Source organism: Gobio gobio, assembly GCF_949357685.1.
Source record: "Gobio gobio genome assembly, chromosome: 21".
In the NCBI taxonomy this organism is placed as follows: Eukaryota; Metazoa; Chordata; class Actinopteri; order Cypriniformes; family Gobionidae; genus Gobio; species Gobio gobio.
This window is the reverse complement of record NC_137117.1, coordinates 2,470,264-2,489,754: the sequence shown is the minus strand read 5'-3', so window position 1 is coordinate 2,489,754 and position 19,491 is coordinate 2,470,264. Positions and strand designations below refer to the sequence as shown.

Below are 19,491 nucleotides of genomic sequence, written 5' to 3'. Positions count from 1 at the left end.
AAGCTCATATCTGTGGTTTATTTATAAAGAGAGTGCCTATTTGAACATTTTATCTGGCGTTTTCGGAGTTGTGAGCTCCAGTGGATCAGCGGCGCTCATTAACCCCGGCGAGAGCAGCCTTTCCTCGGCCATGTTAAGCTATAATTATATTTATAGTCAATAAAAAAAAATAAAAAAATCAATAAATTGTTTTTTAATCAAACTTGTTCGGGCGCCAGGCAGGTATAGGCCTGCCACCAAAAAACACAGGATAGTTTTAAATAACCACCCGTTACATTCAATAAACTCAAAATATTCAGTCTTTTGTTTTTCCAAGTTTTTACTCAAATGGGTTTACATAAAACACCCACCACAAATAAGAAAAACCATTAAACTTAGTTTGATAAATATGAACAATACAGTCATAAACAAAAACAACAACAACAACATATATATAACTCATAAGGAACAAACAAAACAAAACAAAGACGAGATGAACAATTTCAGACCCCACTATTTATTCTCTTGGTTAGTGGTTTGCATTTAGACGTCACAGTTCATTCACATGCAATAGTATTCACATGTCCGTTTTAAACCCAAATTTGTCCATAAAAAAAACACTAATGAATAAGTAGTTTCGTAGAAGGGTAATAGAATCACCACAACAAAAAAATAAAAATAAACCAACAATAGACTCAATCTGTATATGTTTGTGCATGTGTGCGTGTATGTGTGTGCGTGTGGGTGTGTCGGAGAGAGAGCGCGTCAGTGCTCGATTGTTTGGGGAAATGAAAGGATTTTCGTCACTGACCCAAGTGCAGCTGATCACAGGGCTATTGAAGAGTGTCTAGGGACCGTAGTGGACTCAACGATGATCCTGGTTACGACCAGCGTTCCCATTTGGATGGCTTAGCGATGCTTAGACGTGAAGGTAACTTTGCGCCAGTTCACAAGCTCGTGTAGCAGATCTGGAAACGTCAGGCCGACAGGAACATAAGCCACACTCCCCACGGTACCGGACTCGACTTCTCTCCCACCACTCTCAACTCAACTGTGTTCACTTGTGACGTCTCTTCCCCCTCGGTGTGTGCGCTCCACCCTTATATTCACTTCCCTCCTTAATTGATATGCACACCTCCCTTTTACCATTCGTGCAATGAAAGTGAAAGTAAAGAAGTGGCATCCGGATTTTTCCGTTCTGCCACAATATTCAGCTACAATTTGTCTTGTAACGGCCGATCTTTGGTCTCATGGATCTATAATTTGTTCCTTGGCAAATCGTTTAGGCTGAGGGCAAAGTGAAGTTTCATTACTTTATATTTTTAGGCTATAACTGTACGTTACAGTTGTAACGTTAGCCGACTAGCACTGACTTTGAATGTTTGACTGAATTGTTTGCTTTATTTCATGTGTATCTTATTATACCTTTTACTTATACTTTTGTATTATTGATCAAACATAAACTTGCATTTAACAAAAAGAGACTGGGTTGTGTTTCATGTCATTTAATGTTATCACAGTGATAATCATATTGTCTGAACCAGATATTAATATACAGATTTTCTCCTCATTGTTGTCACTACTAGAGCAAGCTCCTGATTGGTTAACGCGGCGTGAAATATCCGCCAAAGTTCAGATTTTTCAACTTGAGCGATTCAAAATGCTCAATTCGCGTCATTCGCGCCGCCTCATTCGCGCGAATCGCGATGCAGAATGCCATTTTGCGTCTCTGCATTGACTTAACATGTAAATCACTCGCACGAATCGCGTCCGGTGTGAACGCACCATTATGGATTCAGACCTTCAGCAGTTGCTTGGATAGAAAGTTATTTAATAAACAGATCGCAAAGAGTATTTTTCAATGGAAGCTATTCAGAGAGAATAGTGGAATGTGGAGTTCCTCAAGGGAGCTGTCTAGGACCACTCATGTATTCCATTTTTACTAATGATTTATCACTCGTTTTAAAAAGCGCTAAATTAACAATGTGTGCAGATGATATTACAGTATATGCATCTGCACCAACATCTGCTGAATTGACTGCCATCCTGAAAGAGGAGTTTGATACTATAGGAAAGTGGATTTTAGAAAACAAACTGATACTTAATACATCTAAAACAAAGAGTATAGTATTTGGTTCAAATCATTCTTTAAGGTCGGAACCAGGGCTTAGACTGTACATAAATAAAACACTTATTCAGCAAGTGAAGGAAACTAAGCTATTGGGTATTACCCTTGATAATAAATTGTCTTGGTCAAAACACAATGACAATATGGTGAAGAAAATGGTTAAGGTGTTAGCTGTAGTAAGGTGATGCAGGAAATATTTTACATCGGAAATAACGAAAATGGTATTACGTACTCTTTTCTTTTCACAGCTAGACTATTGCAACATAATTTAAGATAATGCCACCCAAAAAGATTTAAGCAAACTCCAGCTAGTACAGAACATGGCGGCACGACTTGCCCAACAATGTCCATTTGGCACAAATATTAATAGCATGCATCTTCATCTTAATTGGTTAAGGGTGGAAGACCGGATGATTGAAGCAATCTTATTAGCAACATGGAAGGTTTTATGGTTTAAAATTCCAGTGGATCGATACGATCAATTGAAATGCAATTTAGAGTCTTATATATATTCCACTAGACAGGCAACAGAAAGCAGATTTTCACTCCCTAAAGCAAAAACGAATTTCCTCAAACATACAGTAGTATATAGGACAATGAAAGCATGGAATTCTCTACCATTGTCATTAGTTCAAATAACACAGAAATTGAATTTTAAAAGGCAGGTAAAAGTACACCTAGGATTATCTTACTTATAGGAGGTTATTTATTCATAGAAGTTAGTTGGATGTGTTATAAGTGTTAGACTTGGTGTTTGTTTATACATTTGTCTTTCATTTACATATGTATAAATTTGTCTTTTATTTTCTCTTGATGTAACACATCCCCTAAAATTGCTATAAACTTTTGTGTTTCATTTACCTAAGGAGAGAGAATCAGCACTAGATTTATTGAAGCTAAATACTAATGAATCTCACTTACTTACCAAACATGTTTTCTGCTGTGCAAGAAGCACTACACACCTTTTATACTCTTGTGAGCGCTTTTCTTTTTCTTTTTTTACCGGTGGGTCTCCTGTGCTTGACGAGAATTTGATAAATCCAATGAAGACTTATAAAAAGTATTTTACTTAAAAAAGTCCCAAAGTGCAGGGTTTGCGTAATGATTTACATTGTTCTGACAAAAATTAAGCAAAAGCAATACTCACACGATTTAGTTTGATGAACCAACAGATTCCACTGAGGCGGACCACCAAGATAACCGCTAAAATTTAATAGGCAGAGATTCACGCTACAGGGTCGCGATGTGTGCATCCCAACAGTGGTTGTCCTGGCAACTAAAAAACTGAAATCCAGGGGTTGATTTGTATGACAACGAAAAGATTTTTGTTTGCTAATGTGATGGACGTTGGATGGATTTAAAAAGCATGTTAAAGTGTTTGCACTCTCAGCATGGATGAATAAGAAACTATTCCATATTCATGATTGTGGGCGGAGCTATGACATCACAGCTGCTGAGAGTAATAATCCAGTGAAGGTGAAACTAAATAAATCAGATGAACTGGAAGACACAGAAACTAGTGATCACATCTGACATTCACTCAAAGGTAAGTGATGGAAATGTAAGAGCTTGTTCGGCAGTTTTAAACTCTGGAATACTATCAGATTGTTAATGAGCATGTCATTTAACTGGCTGTTAATTTTTATATCTTCTGTCATGTCACACAACTTCAGAAACAGAAAGAACTGCCTTTTCTTGATGTGTTGTCTTTCATATACATAAAAAAACCTTGCTGTATGATCAGTTTAATACTAAGACAGGCTCTCCAGGAGAGATACTATTTCCAGTATTTAGTTTTTTTTTCTCTCGACAGGACAGAAATTAATATCAAGTACTTTGATTCTGATATAAGCAGTGGTTACTATTTTAACTGGTTACTGTCAAGAAGTGTCCGGGGGGGCAGGGTGAATGGGGGGTTACGGAAGGAAGTGGGCGTGTCTGTACTTTTATTTTATACAAAATATTCAATCCACTATCATAAACTATGTATCATTTCAAAGCTAAAGCACTCAAGATTCATGTTCTGAACTTGTTTTTGCAATAAATACACCAGAGAGGAAAGGGTTAAATGAAATGCTAAAGGACCAGCCATGTAAACATTTGCATAATAAATCCTGTACTCATCTTTCATCTCGTATCGTTCAGATCATATCGGACGAATCTAATAAACACCAGCATACATGTCAGCGTAAGGGTCCACTCTTCAAAATGCATCCCACTTTTTAATCCAAAACAACAAAAAAATAGGGGAAAAAACAAAAAGCCCTCCTTTGTTTGCATGAGCGTTTTGAGTTAGAGTAATCAAACATGTACATTTTCAATGAAATATCGATTCTATTCAGTATTCTGGCGATCTCCCCTGTACTTTGGACTCTTCCTCTCAAGTTAAATCCTCCCAGGTCTCTCTGCTTCAATCACAGGCTTTCTGATGAGTCATCATATACTGGAAGGGCATTATTGGCTCCGCGAGCTGTCAATCAAAGCGCCCATGGTTTTCATTGGCTAAAGCCAGTCAATGCCTAGCCAATGCCTTGCCAACAAAGGTTTAATTGATGGACGTAGTAACCAATCAAAAGGCATTATCTTGTGCAGTGTTTGTAAGCATTATTGGTAAATACTACTCGTGGTTCCGTTTCCATGACACACGGGCGCGCAGTGGAGCGCGCAGACTCTATAGCTGTGTCTCATTTAATTTCGAAGGACACCTCCTGTGAAGTATGCGGTATACGTTAATCAGAATTAAACGAGACATCCTTCGTAGGACACACAGGCAGTAAGAATCACGTTGCTATGCCAACTCGTTCACAGCGCCGTTGCGCTCACACCAGTTATATGAATGAAAATTATTTATAACTTGAAAATGACTATGAAATGTTTCAAAGTACTCTTATAAACGTTTAAAAAAATCACTAAACACTTGTAATCCTGTTTACCACAACTATCTATTTGAGGTGATAAAGCTTAAAAACTAAAACAAGCTTGAAACTACTTAAATTTAAACACCACATCTTTTCAAATAATATTTAAAAAACATGACGGTTGTTAATGGCGACGCAAAGCATTGTGGGTTATCTGCAGCATCGAAGGATACACCTAATGCACACTCCGAATTCCTGTGAAAGAAGAACGCATTTGAAGGCCGCATTCAGAGTGTCCTACTTACTTTTCTGAAATGAGCCTTGATGACGCATGCAGCCTTCAAATGCGACCTCTGGAGGACACAGCCTTTCGAAATGAGACACAGCTTATGACTGACACTTCTTATCAACTAAATTAGTTTTTTACACTTTGTTTATTCTGTAAATAGTTGCTTTAGTTTTTCAGTAACTGTATATCCATTATAATTAGCAGTTTATTGCAGATTTATTTGAATGAAAAACTATTCTTTACAATTACAAATGTTCTGAAATAACGGGCCTTTTTGAAAGGACGCCTAGACTTTTCTTGACATAAAAGCTAACAGAAGCTACATTTTTGAGAGAATCATACTCAAATTTGAATCGAAACATGATCAGATATTCAGTTTTATATTTAGGTTATTTCCAGGCCCTTAACATTAAAGTCTCATAAATTTTTCTCTAAGTGAATTTCAATTTTTTTTAAAAATCACGTATATTTACATGTATATTACTCTGTTCCTATACTACTTTGAGCTATGATAGCCTGACAAGCCAGACCCACATCAAGATGTTGGGTCTGGGAACACACCATTGACAGGGCTTAATCCGAGGGGGCGGGATAAATGGTTGTCTTTCAAATTCAATAGGATAGCGCTACAACCATCCAGAGCAGCGAAGAAGGTGAAGCGGAGCTAGTTGATAGATTAAACTTTGGCCGTATCCGGTCGGCAAAACTTCGAACATATCTTTTCTTAAGAATGACTTCAGTGCCGTTCTTTGTACTTTTCTCAAAGAAAAGCTTCGTCTTCCAGAGTCGCGGCCAAAGCCGATTCAAAAGACCACTGTTCGCCAGCTTCTTTGATAACAAGTAGCAGGTAGAACCGCTGCAACTCTGCCATCATTATGTTAAGCCCGCCCACCAACTCTATACACGATGTGATTGGCCTGACCAGAGTTTGTTTTTTCCAGCTCGCAAGCCAACGGAGAGTTGCTAGACTACCCTGGCTGCAAATTATATTTGCTGCCGCTAGGGTGCGTCTAGATTTTTCTAGGCTATTATTATGACTCTAGGGTAACAATATTTAAAGTGTCTAGTTTAAAATAAGATCAGATTTATGAATATAAACCATAGGGTTTAAAAACTGCAGACAATTTTATTTGGGTATGTCGTTTTCAGAAAATTCTCAACAACAGGGGTGTAGTAGCCTGACAAGCCAGACCCATATCAAGATGTTGGGTCTGGAAACTCACCATTGACAGGGCTCAATCCGAGGGGCGGGATAAATGGTTGTCTTTCAAATTCCCTCTGCATGCAATTGGATAGCGCAATGAGCGCCACAACCAACCAACCACAGCAAAGAAGAAGGTGAAGCCGAGCTAACGTTAGTTGATAGACTTTCGCCGTACCCGGTCGGCAAAACTTCGAACATATCTTCTTTTCTTAAGAATGACTTCAGTGCCGTTCTTTGTTCTTTTCTCAAATAAAAGCTTAACTCTGCGTCTTCCAGAGTCGCGACCAAAGCCGATTCAAAACACAGCTGTTCGTCAGCTTTGTTTACGAGTAGCACGCGGAACCGTCATTATGTTAAGCCCGCCCACCGACTCTACACATGCTGTGATTGGTCTGACCAGAGTTTGGTTTTTCCAGCCCTCAAAAAAAATTCTGCCACTAGGGTGCATCTAGATTTCTAGGCTAGGGGTGTAGGTTAACTTGTAGAAAATTATAATTAGCAGGCTCACTATTATTTAAACTCCAAACATAAAATGATCTTATTTTCTTGGCTTTATGAGTGTTCGTATGACATAAAACATGAACATGAATTTAAGATTTCTGAAGGAGAAATGAACAAGTTAGACCAGTTTACATGACTGAAACAGAAACAAAGTGGTCATGATTGATGCATCACTTTAACAACTAACAACTCCAGGCTATGCAACCACAGGTATGACAGCACTTCAGCAGCTAAATTCTTATCGTTCTTGTAAACTTGTCTAACTTGTGGGGTAACTTGTGTATTTCCCCTTCAAAACCCTGAAATTTAAGTACGTTTATGCTAATTTTCTTGTCCATGTTTCATGTCATACAAACACCTATGAAACCAACAAACTAAGATCATTTTATATTTGGATTTTGAATAATACTACTCCAAACATAATTGGAAAGCAGTACAAGAGTTCACACAGTCCCAAACACTTCTCTTAACTATTGTTGCATGCCATGGATTTCATAAGCAGCATATTCAGTGAAATATGTGTGATTTACATGACACTTGGAAGATACATACTTTTTCAGAATATACAACTTCTTTTGGGGGGCCGTCATTTGATAAATACTTAAAATATTTAAGTTCACCTTTACTGTTATCAAAATTGCTCTCCAGTACTGTAGATGATATATTGTCATTACTTATCTTTTCAGCCATGGCGTCCTCCAGTGGTCCAGCACTAAATGAGGAGCTCCAGTGCTCCATCTGTCTGGAAGTGTTCACTGATCCAGTCACCACTCCATGTGGACACAACTTCTGCAGAACCTGCCTGAGCAAGTGCTGGACGGACACACAGACCTGCTTCTGTCCACTCTGTAAAGACACATTCAGCAAAAGACTTGATCTCAAGATTAATACAACACTCAGAGAGGTTGCGCAACACTTTAAGGAGAAGCTCAATCTAGGAAAACCTGAGGTGTTCTGTGACGTCTGTGATGAAAGAAAGCAGAAAGCTGTGAAGACCTGCCTTACGTGTCAAAGCTCTTACTGTGAGACTCATCTGGAGCCTCATCGCAGTGTCCCACGTCTAAAGAAACACAAACTCATCAATGCTGTGGAAAATCTGGAGGATTATATATGCCAGAAACACGAGAGACCTCTGGAGCTGTTCTGCAGAGATGATCAGACGTGTGTGTGTCTGTTCTGCACTGAAGGAGAACACAGGACTCACAACACTGTTCCTATAGAGGAGGAGAGCCGAAAGAAGAAGGCAAGTGTCCATTCCATGAAATGCATCCTGTGAAGAAGCCAATGTTGAAGAAGCCAATAGTTTTTCATTACAATTTTTCAGAACACAACATGTTACCCTCAAACCTGCTAGACAAGAAATATCTAACTTTAATTATATATTCTTTAAATGGTTTTCAAAATCAATATCCAAAGAAGAAAAGCTAAATTAGTGATAAATATGTGTTATTCTCTGTATTTAGAATCAACTGGTTAAGACACAGATAGATGTTTATCAGATGATCCAGGACAGAATGAAGAAGATTCAAGAGATCCAGCACTCAAAAGAGCTAAGAAAAGTAAGTGGAAAAATTTCTACAACTAACATTGTTATACATTGTAATATGTAACTGTAATATTCAGTTTGCTTAATAAAGGTACATTTACATTATATTTTACATTTATGCATTTAGCAGATGCTTTTATCCAAAGCGAGGAACAAAGCAATTAATCTAGGAGCCAACAATATTTGAAATAAACAATGCCAGGTTTATTTGACAACTAGATGAGTAAGAAAGCTATAGAAAAGACACAATGCAGATAAGATGTGTGTGTGTCTGTGTGTAAGTGTATTGGTTTAAGGGTTTGGGATGGTTAAATGCTTGTGAAAGGGGTGTGTCTTCAGCTGCTTCTAGAAAGATGTGATGGTCGCAGCGGTTTGGTTGGAGGATGGCAGCTAATTCCACCAGAGAGGAACAGAGAGGGTTAAAGTTTTGAAGAGTGACTTTCTCTCGTTGTGAAAGAACAAGAATACATAACTTTTTCAGTAACCTTAGCTGGAGAGAGGGAGTATAAACCTATAGGAGAGAATTGAGGTAGGGAGGTGCTGTTTCAGTGGGACTCTACCAGCAGAAAGCCAGCGTTAAAGCCTTAAATGTGATTCTGGCAGCATCTGGGACCCAGTGGAGATCAGAAGTGGTGTGACATGGGTTTTCAGTACAGTCTTGAGATGACAAGAGATTGGACAAGTTGTTTTATTGCATACTCTTTAAACCTGCAATACCAGGGTTGTTGATAAAATGTGAGTGGAAAAACTCAATTGGTTGTCAAACACAACCCTCATGTTCCTTGCTCTCCTGTTTGGCATTAGTGTTGTGGACCTAAGTTACACAGTGATGTTGTGGTCACCTGATGGGTCTGCAGGAATTACAAGGAGCTCCATCTTTGCTAGGTTGAGTTCTAGATGAAGCTCAAATCAGACAGAAATGTCTGAAAAGAAAGCTGAGATACAAGCTGAGACCATGGGATCATCAGGTTGAAATTACAGATGAGCCTTGAGGGACCCCAGCGATTAGCTGATGTGACTTAAATACTCCTCCTCTCCATGAAACCTTGAAATATCTGACTGAAGCTGCCGATGTACCATACCTGTTATGTCCAAGTCAGAAAGGGTGGACAGGAGTATCTGGTGGTTTACACTGTCAAAAGTAGCTGATAGGTCTAGTAGAATAAAGACAAATGATCTAGAGGTTGCTCCTGCCAGCCATAAAATTTCAGCAATGGTCAGCAACTTTTGAACGCAGACTGCTTGTCATCAAGTTGGTTGTTCTGTGATAGAATGGCAGAGAGCTGATTGAACCCAACTCTTCCTGGAGTTTTTGACAGAAAAGGAAGAGACTGGTCTGTAGCTTTTTAAACTGCTGTAGGATTGAGTGTTCGTTTTAACTGAGCCTACATAAATGAGGTCACAAATTTGCCGGTAGTGAAGGATTTGTTGATGATGTGAATCAGAGCAGGTTGCAATGTTGGTGAGATCTCCTGTAGTAGATGGTAGGGGATTGGGTCTGAGGGACAGGTTGTGGGACGGCTCGTACAGAGAACATTGGAGACCTCGTTCTCTGTAAGGGGAGATAGGAAAGAGAATAGTGGAATGTGTGTGAGTGCAGGTTGGTTGTGGATAAGTGATGCCGAGAACACTTTGATGTTGGTTGCCATCTTATCAGTGAAACAGTGACAAAGTCATCAGCAGTCAGGGAAGAGGTGGAAGTGGACAGAGTAGAGAGAACATTGTGAAAAGTTTCCAGGTGTCTGAAGTGTTGCCGATTTTGTTTTGGTAGTAAGTGACCAGTACCATGGAATAATACACATATGGGGTCACCGCAGGGACCACTACATATGGACACCCAGTCTAACACAGGTTCCACCATTCATACGATTGTAAGCCTGAAGTCAGACACTCCGCCACGTCTGATTGCTGAGGGTGACGGAGGAACCCAACAGGGTTAGCCATTTCTGGGGAACTCTACTGGAGTCAAAGACCCACATATCCAGCCCAGTGGACGGGAGTGGCATTGCAAGCCAACACTTAGAATGGGTCCTTAGTGCTACTGGCCACTGTGGGCGAGTATATGGGAAGATACCGGCTCTACACGGAGGCTATTGAATTTAGCAAACTTGTTAGCTGTCGCCCAGCCCGCAGCTCTGCAAATATCTGTTAACGAGGTGTCTTGAGCCAGTGCCCAGGAGGAAGCAACACTTGAGTGTGCTTAAAAAACCTGAACGGGCAAGGCACGTCTTGGGACAGATACGTCAAGACAATAGCATCCACTATCCAGTGGGCTAACCACTGTTTGGAGACAGCCTTTCCCTTCTGCTGGCCTCCGTAACAGACAAAGAGGTCCTGTGCGTTCTGTCCACGCAACACCACAAAGCACGGACGGGACAGAGAAAAGCCAGGGCCAGGTCTGCCTCCTCTGAAGGCAGTGATTGCAGGTTCACTACCTGGTCCGTGAAGGGAGTGGTAGGAACCTTGGGCACGTATCCAGGCCGTCTCAGGACGACATGAGAGTTGGTCAGCCCGAATTCTAGGCACGATTCGTCAACCGAAAATGCTTGAAGGTCCCCTACCCTCTTGATGGAGGCCAATGCAGTCAGGAGTACTGTCTTCATTGACTGCAAAGGCTCAAAAGGAGGTCTCTGCAGTGCCGTGAGCACCAGAGACAGGTCCCAAGAGGACCTCCTCACAGGAACCTGACGATCAGGTCACACTTCCTTATAAACTCATCTTCGACTACATAGTGATATGCCGCGATTGCAGCGACATACACTTTGAGGGTGGAGGGAGACAGCCTTCGCTAGCAATTTCGGGGGTCTTCTCGACGGGAAGAACACCATTCAATGAATAGGTTCCACTTCAACGCATAGAGGAGCCTTGTAGAGGGGGGAACCCGGTAACAGGAACCTGGTGCCAGGAACCCAGTACGTGCCGCTCTGCCACGCCCATTTTGGGACTCGGCCATGAAGAAAGTGTTGAAGCGGCCTCATATGAAGCAATCCGAGCGGCGTTACTGTGGCTTCTGATGCCAAATGCCCCAGGAGCCTCTGAAATAAATTCAATGGGGCAGCTGTCCTGCCATTGAACTAAGTCAAGCAGTTCAATACTAACCGGATGCGCTCCTCCGTGAGGCACTCTGTCTGGTTGACTGAATACAGATCCATATCGAGATAAGAGATCCTCTGCACGAGGCAGAGTTTGCTCTTGTCCCAGTAAACCAACAGGCTGAGGTGACTGAGCACCATGTCCATGTGTTCGCACAACTGATCCCGAGACTGAGCCAGTATGAGCCAGTCATCGAGTTGTAAAGTATAGTAAAGACTCGAGGCGACAGGGACAGCCTGAAGGGAAGGACTTTGTACTGATAGGCCCGCCCTTCGAAAGCAAAGCGTAGAAACACTCTGTGTCGAGGGAGAATCAAGACATGAAAGTAAGTGTCCTTCAGGACGGATGCATTCGAAAATGTGCTTCTGCGTCAACATCTTAAATGGGAGCTTGTGAAGGGCCCGGTTCAAGACCCGCAGGTCCAAGATCGGTCATAGCCCACTGCCTTTCTTGAGCACAATGAAGTAGGGGCTGTAAAACCCCACCCTCAAATCAGCTGGAGGAACCGGATCGACCGCGTCCTTCACCAGTAGGACATCGATCTCTGCCCACAAGACATGAGCATCACTGCTTCACACAGAGGTAAAGTGGATGCCCCTGTACTTGGGAGGGCGCCAGGCGAACTGAATCACATAGCTGAGTCAGGACTCGGGAGGCCCGGAGGCAGCCCGAAGTGGGGTCTGAGTGTACTGTGCAACACTTACCTGGTTCCAGGGAGGGACAGAGGGTACGTGAGAAGGCCTGGAGCCAATGTTTATTGGTTCGTTTAGCTTACACTCAAAGTAGATTGGTCTCTGAAAACGATCCCAAATTCGTCGGTCAGTTCCGGCATACGTCGAACGTGACCGACTGAAAAGATACTGGAGTTAGAAATAGTCGAAGATATAGTGTAGTAACAAGATGATTATCAGTGGCATATTAGTTATGCATGAGGGTGAGATCTAGCTCATTGTTGCTTTGTGTGTCGCAGAGGTGTGCTTTCCTGTAAGGATTGAACAAGGCTACAAGAGTTAGGAATTTAATTTCTTAAGGTTTGTCTAGGTCAGGGGTGTCCAATCCTGCTCCTGGAGGGCCACTGTCCTGCAGAGTTTAGCTCTAACCCCAATTAAACACACCTGAACCAGCTAATCAAGCTCTTATTAGGCATACTAGAAACTTCCAGATAGGTGTGTTGAGGCAAGCTGGAGCTAAACCCTGCAGGACAGTGGCCCTCCAGGACCGAGTTTGGACACCCCTGGTCTAGGTGGATGTTGAAGTTGAAATTACCAGTGGCATGCCATCCTCCAAAACATCCAGCTCTTCCAGGAAGTTGCCTAGTGGGTGGTAGATGACAATAAGATACTGTTTTGCAGGATTAGTAACAGTGATGACATGATATTCAAGAGAAGTGTAATCCATCCATCCATCCATCTTCTTCCGCTTTATCCAGGGCCGGGTCGCGGGGGCAGCAGTCTAAGCAGAGATGCCCAGACTTCCCTCTCCCTAGACACTTCCTCCAGCTCTTCCGGGGGGACACCGAGGCGTTCCCAGGCCAGCCGGAAGACATAGTCCCTCCAGCGTGTCCTAGGTCTTCCCCGGGGCCTCCTCCCGGTTGGACATGCCCGAAACACCTTCCCGGGAAGGCGCTCAGGAGGCATCCGGAACAGATGCCCGAGCCACCTCAACTGACCCCTCTCGATGTGGAGGAGCAGCGGCTCTACTCCGAGTTCCTCCCGAGTGACTGAGCTCCTCACCCTATCTCTAAGGGAGCGCCCAGCCACCCTGCGGAGAAAACTCATTTCGGCCGCCTGTATCCGGGATCTTGTCCTTTCGGTCATGACCCAAAGCTCATGACCATAGGTGAGAGTAGGAACGTAGATTGACCGGTAAATCGAGAGCTTCGCCTTACGGCTTAGCTCTTTCTTCACCACAACAGACCGGTACATCGACCGCATTACTGCAGAAGCTGCACCGATCCGTTTGTCAATCTCCCGTTCCATCCTCCCCTCACTCGTGAACAAGACCCCTAGATACTTGAACTCCTCCACTTGAGGCAGGAACTCTCCACCAACCTGAAGAGGGCAAACCACCCTTTTCCGACTGAGGACCATGGCCTCGGATTTGGAGGTGCTGATCCTCATCCCAGCCGCTTCACACTCGGCTGCAAACCGTCCCAGTGCATGCTGAAGGTCCTGGTTAGAAGGGGCCAACACGACAACGTCATCCGCAAAGAGCAGAGACGAAACCGCATGGTCCCCAAACCTGACACCCTCCGGCCCCTGGCTGCGCCTAGAAATTCTGTCCATAAAAATTATGAACAGAACCGGCGACAAAGGGCAGCCCTGCCGGAGTCCAACATGCACCGGGAACAAGTCTGACTTACTGCCGGCAATGCGGACCAAACTCCTGCTTTGGTCGTACAGGGACCGGACAGCCCTTAGCAAAGGACCCCGGACCCCATACTCCCCGAGCACCCTCCACAGGATGCCGCGAGGGACACAGTCGAATGCCTTCTCCAAATCCACAAAACACATGTGGACTGGTTGGGCAAACTCCCATGAACCCTCCAGCACCCTGTAGAGGGTATAGAGCTGGTCCAGTGTACCACAGCCCGGACGAAAACCAGACTGTTCCTCCTGAATCCGAGGTTCTACTATCGGCCGTATTCTCCTCTCCAGTACCCTGGCATAGACTTTCCCGGGGAGGCTGAGAAGTGTGATCCCCCTGTAGTTGGAACACACCCTCCGGTCCCCCTTCTTAAAAAGAGGGACCACCACCCCGGTCTGCCATCCCAGAGGCACTGTCCCCGACCGCCACGCGATGTTGCAGAGGCGTGTCAGCCAAGACAGCCCCACAACATCCAGAGACTTGAGGTACTCAGGGCGGATCTCATCCACCCCCGGTGCCTTGCCACCGAGGAGTTTCTTGACCACCTCGGTGACTTCAGCCCGGGTGATGGACGAGTCCTCCTCTGAGCCCCCAGCCTCTGCTTCCTCAATGGAAGGCGTGATGGCGGGATTGAGGAGATCCTCAAAGTATTCCTTCCACCGTCCGACGATATCCCCAGTTGAGGTCAATAGCTGCCCATCGCCACTGTAAACAGCGTTGGTAGGGCACTGCTTCCCCCTCCTGAGGCGCCGGACGGTTTGCCAGAATCTCTTCGAGGCCAGCCGATAGTCCTTTTCCATGGCCTCACCGAACTCCTCCCAGGCCCGAGTTTTTGCCTCCACAACCACCCGGGCTGCAGTCCGCTTAGCCTGCCGGTACATGTCAGCTGCCTCAGGAGTCCCACAAGCCAACCAGGCCCGATAGGACTCCTTCTTCAGCTTGACGGCATCCCTTACTTCCGGTGTCCACCACCGAGTTCGGGGATTGCCGCCTCGACATGCACCGGAGACCTTATGGCCACAGCTCCAAGCGGCAGCTTTGACAATGGAGGTGGAGAACATGGTCCATTCGGACTCAATATCTCCAGCCTCCCTCGGGATCCGGTCGAAGTTCTGCCGGAGGTGGGAGTTGAAGATCTCTCTGACAGGGGGCTCGGCCAAACGTTCCCAGCAGACCCTTACAGTACGCTTGGGTCTACCGGGTCTGTCCAGCTTCCTCCCCCGCCATCGGATCCAACTCACCACCAGGTGGTGATCAGTTGACAGCTCCGCCCCTCTCTTCACCCGAGTGTCCAAGACATACGGCCGCAGGTCAGATGAAACGACCACAAAGTCGATCATTGACCTACGACCTAGAGTGTCCTGGTGCCATGTGCACTGATGGACACTCTTATGCCTGAACATGGTGTTCGTTATGGACAAACCGTGACTAGCACAGAAGTCCAATAACTGAACACCACTCGGGTTCAGATCAGGGGGGCCGTTCCTCCCAATCACGCCCCTCCAGGTGTCACTGTCATTGCCCACGTGGGCGTTGAAGTCCCCCAGTAGAACGACGGAGTCCCCAGTCGGAGCACTTTCCAGCACCCCTCCCAGGGACACCAAAAAGGCCGGGTACTCTGCACTGCCGTTCGGCCCGTAGGCACAAACAACAGTGAGAGACCTATCCCTGAGCCGAAGCCGCAGGGAAACGACCCTCTCGTTCACCGGGGTAAACTCCAACACATGGCGGCAGAGCTGGGGGGCTATAAGCAAACCCACACCAGCCCGCCGCCTCTCACCATGGGCAACTCCAGAGTGGTGAAGAGTCCATCCTCTCTCGAGGAGTGTGGTTCCAGAGCCCAAGCCGTGCGTAGAGGTGATTCCGACTATCTCTAGTCGGAACCTCTCAACCTCACGCACAATCTCAGGCTCCTTCCCCGCCAGTGAGGTGACATTCCATGTCCCAAGAGCCAGTTTCCGTGTCCAGGGATCGGGTTGTCTAGGCTCCTGCCTTCGACTGCCGCCCGATCTTCTCCGCACCGGCCCCTTACGGTCCCTCCCGTGAGTGGTGGGCCCACGGGAAGGTGTCCCCACGTCGCTCCTTCGGGCTGAGCCCGGCCGGACCCCGTGGGGGAAGGCCCGGCCACCAGGCGCTCGCATACGAGCCCCAACCCCAGGCCTGGCTCCAGGGTGGGGCCCCGGCTGCGCCATACCGGGCGACGTCACGGTCCTCGTTGTCATTGTCGTCATAAGGGTTTTTTTGAACTGCTCTTAGTCTGACCCGTCCCCTAGGACCTGTTTGCCTTGGGAGACCCTACCAGGGGCATATAGCCCCGGACAACATAGCTCCTAGGTTCATTCGGGTACTCAAACCCCTCCACCACGTTAAGGTGGCAGTTCAAGGAGGAGTAGGAGAAGTGTAATTGCAGAATTAATTTTTTTTAGTTAACTTTAAACAATCATGTAAACACATTGGAATTTGTTAATTGATATCGTTCATCAGAGAAACACAGAGAAAGAGAAATCCTCCAGTGTCAAGCTCTTCACTGATCTGATTCGCTCCATTGAGAGATGTCAGTCTGAGCAACTGAAGATGATGGAAGAACAGCAGAAAGCTGCAGAGAAACAGGCTGAAGATCTCATTAAAGAGATGCAGCAGGAAATCACTGAGCTGAAGAGGAGAAACACTGAGCTGGAGCAGCTCTCACACACTGACGATCACCTCCACCTCATACAGGTCAGTCAACATCTGTCTCATCAGCCATCAAGTAAAACCCCAAATCAGAAAAAGTTGGGACAGTATGGAAAACGCAAATTAAAAAAAAGAAGTGATTTCTAAATTTACTTTGACTTGTATTTCATTGCAGACAATATGAACAAAAAATATTTCATGTTTTATCTGGTCAACATCATGTCATTTGTAAATATGCATCCTTTCCTGTCATTCAGACCTGCAACACATTTAAAAAAAAGTTGGGACAGTAAAGCATTTACCACTTTGTAATGTTGCCATTCCTTTTCACAACACTTAAAAGACGTTTAGGGACTGAAGACACCAAGTGATGAAGTGTTTCAGGTGTAATTTTGTCCCATTCTTCCTGCAAACAAGTCTTAAGGTGGGCAACAGTACGAGGTCTTCCACACATTCTCTATTGGAGACAGGTCGGGACTGAGGCAGGCCAGTCAAGTACCCGAACCCTCTTCCTCCGCAGCCAGGACTTTGTAATGTGTGGAGAATGTGGTTTTGCATTGTCTTGTTGAAATATGCATGGACGTCCCTGGAAAAGATGTCTTCTTGAAAGCAGCATATTATGCTCCAAAATCTCTATGTCCTTTTCAGCATTAATGGTGCCTTCACAGAAGTGCAAGTTACCTTTGCCAAGGGCACTGACACAACCCCATACCATGACAGACCCTGGCTTTTGGACTTGTTGCTGGTAACAGTCTGGATGATCCTTTTCTTCTTTGGTCCGGAGCACACGGCGTCCATTCCTCCCAAAAAATACCTCAAAAACTGCTTCATCTGACCACAGTACACGTTTCCACTGTGTGATGGTCCATCCCAGATGCCTCCGAGCCCAGAGAAGTCGACGGCGCTTCTGGACACTGTTAACATAGGGCTTCCTTTTGGCACAGTACAGTTTTAACTGGCATTTGTGGATGTAACTACGTATTGTGGTACTTGACAAAGGTTTGCCAAAGTAGTCCTGAGCCCATGTGGTGATATCGCTTATAGATGAATGACGATTCTTGATGCAGTGCCGCCTGAGGGATCGGAGATCACGGTTGTTCAGCTTAGGCTTGCGCCCTTGTCCTTTACGCACTGAAATTCCTCCAGATTCCTTGAATCTTTTAATTATGTTATGCACTGTTGAATGTGAAATATCCAAATCTCTTCCTATCTTTCTTTGAGGAACATTGTTTTTAAACATTTCAATAATTTTTTCACGTATTTGTTGGCAAACTGGCGATCCTCGGCCCATCTTTGCTCCTAAAGGATTAGACCTTTCTTGGATGCTGCTTTTGTCCCAAATCATAATTACAATCACCTGTTGACATCACCTGTTTCAAATCACATCATTATTTAACCATTTTACCTCATTACTAGCCCTAAATTGCTCCTGTCCCAACTTTTTTTTTAAATGTGTTGCAGGTCTGAATGACAGGAAAGGATGCATATTTACAAATGACATGAAGTTGACCAGACAAAACATGAAATATTTTGTGTTCATATTGTCTGCAACGAAATACAAGTCAAAGTAAATTTAGAAATCACTTCTTCTTTTTTTTATTTGCGTTTTCCATACTGTTCCAACTTTTTCTGATTTGGGGTTGTACAATATTACAGGACAAACCATCTGTTCTCAAACCTGATGAGCTGATTGACCTCTTTTCATCAGTGTTTTAGAAATTGTACAAAAAGGGAATGGAACCGTAATAGTCACATTTGAAAAATTAACTGCATTTGAAAGGTACTGTGTAAAACATATTCACTTTAAATATAAAAAAATATCATATTTAACAGTCCTCTCTCTCTCCTGTAGATGAGCTCATCTCTGTACAGTCGTCCACACACCAAGAACTGGACTGAGATCAGGATTGACTCTGATGTGAATGTGAACTCTCTGTATAGAGCTCTGACTGAACTGAAGGAAACTCTAGATGGGACTCTAAATGAAAAACTCAGTCAAACTGGTATGTGAATCAGTAACTGAACCAAGAAAATACACATTTTAAAGAATATCCTGGCATTGGTGACCTGCTGGTGATCACAATAACTTAAACTTGTAATAACCCCGCACTGTTAACCTGAAATTATTCCTATAAATAATTTATCATTATTTTGTCATCTGTTTCTCACAGAGTTGAAGTTTGTGCAGAAGTTTGCAGGTACAGTGTGACTGACACAATACACTCACAATACTGTTTATAATCTATATTATATATTGTACATCTGAAAATGTTTGTTCTGAAGTTGATTGATAATGTCTGATCTCTCTCAGTGGATGTGACTCTGGATCCTGATACAGCAAATCCATATTTCATCCTGTCTGAGGATGGAAAACAAGTCAGTTATGGAGGCATTGAGCAGAAGGTCACAAAAAACCCAAAGAGATTTGTTGAGGATGTGTGTGTTCTTTCAAAGCAGGGATTCAGTTCAGGGAGATTTTACTATGAGGTGCAGGTGAAGGGAAAGACTATGTGGGATTTAGGAGTGGCCAGAGAATCCATTAACAGGAAGGGGACGATCACACTTAGACCTGATAATGGATTCTGGACTGTGGCTCTGAGGAATGAGAATGAATATTTTGCTTGTGCAGGTCCAGCTGTCTCTTTATCTCTGAGAGAGAAACCTGAGAAGGTGGGTGTGTTTGTGGATTATGAGGAGGGTCTGGTCTCTTTTTATGATGTGGAGTCCAGATCTCATCTCTACTCTTTCACTGGTCAGACTTTCACTGAGAAACTCTATCCATATTTCAGCCCAGGCGATAATGATAAAGGTAAAAACTCAAACCCACTGATCATCTCACCTTTAACCCCTTAA

General features: G+C 44.1%; 1 protein-coding gene across 1 annotated transcript; it reads left to right on the top strand.

The window, feature by feature from the left end:
* Positions 1 to 7,647: 7,647 nt before the first annotated feature.
* On the top strand, positions 7,648 to 19,491 carry LOC307118000 (E3 ubiquitin-protein ligase TRIM39-like; the record flags this gene model as incomplete). Its single annotated transcript, XM_079803293.1, has 6 exons — positions 7,648 to 8,202; positions 8,423 to 8,518; positions 16,450 to 16,683; positions 18,491 to 18,641; positions 18,810 to 18,836; positions 18,950 to 19,491. The coding sequence occupies 6 exons, from the start codon at positions 7,648 to 7,650 to the stop codon at positions 19,489 to 19,491; spliced, it is 1,605 nt and encodes a 534-aa protein (XP_079659419.1).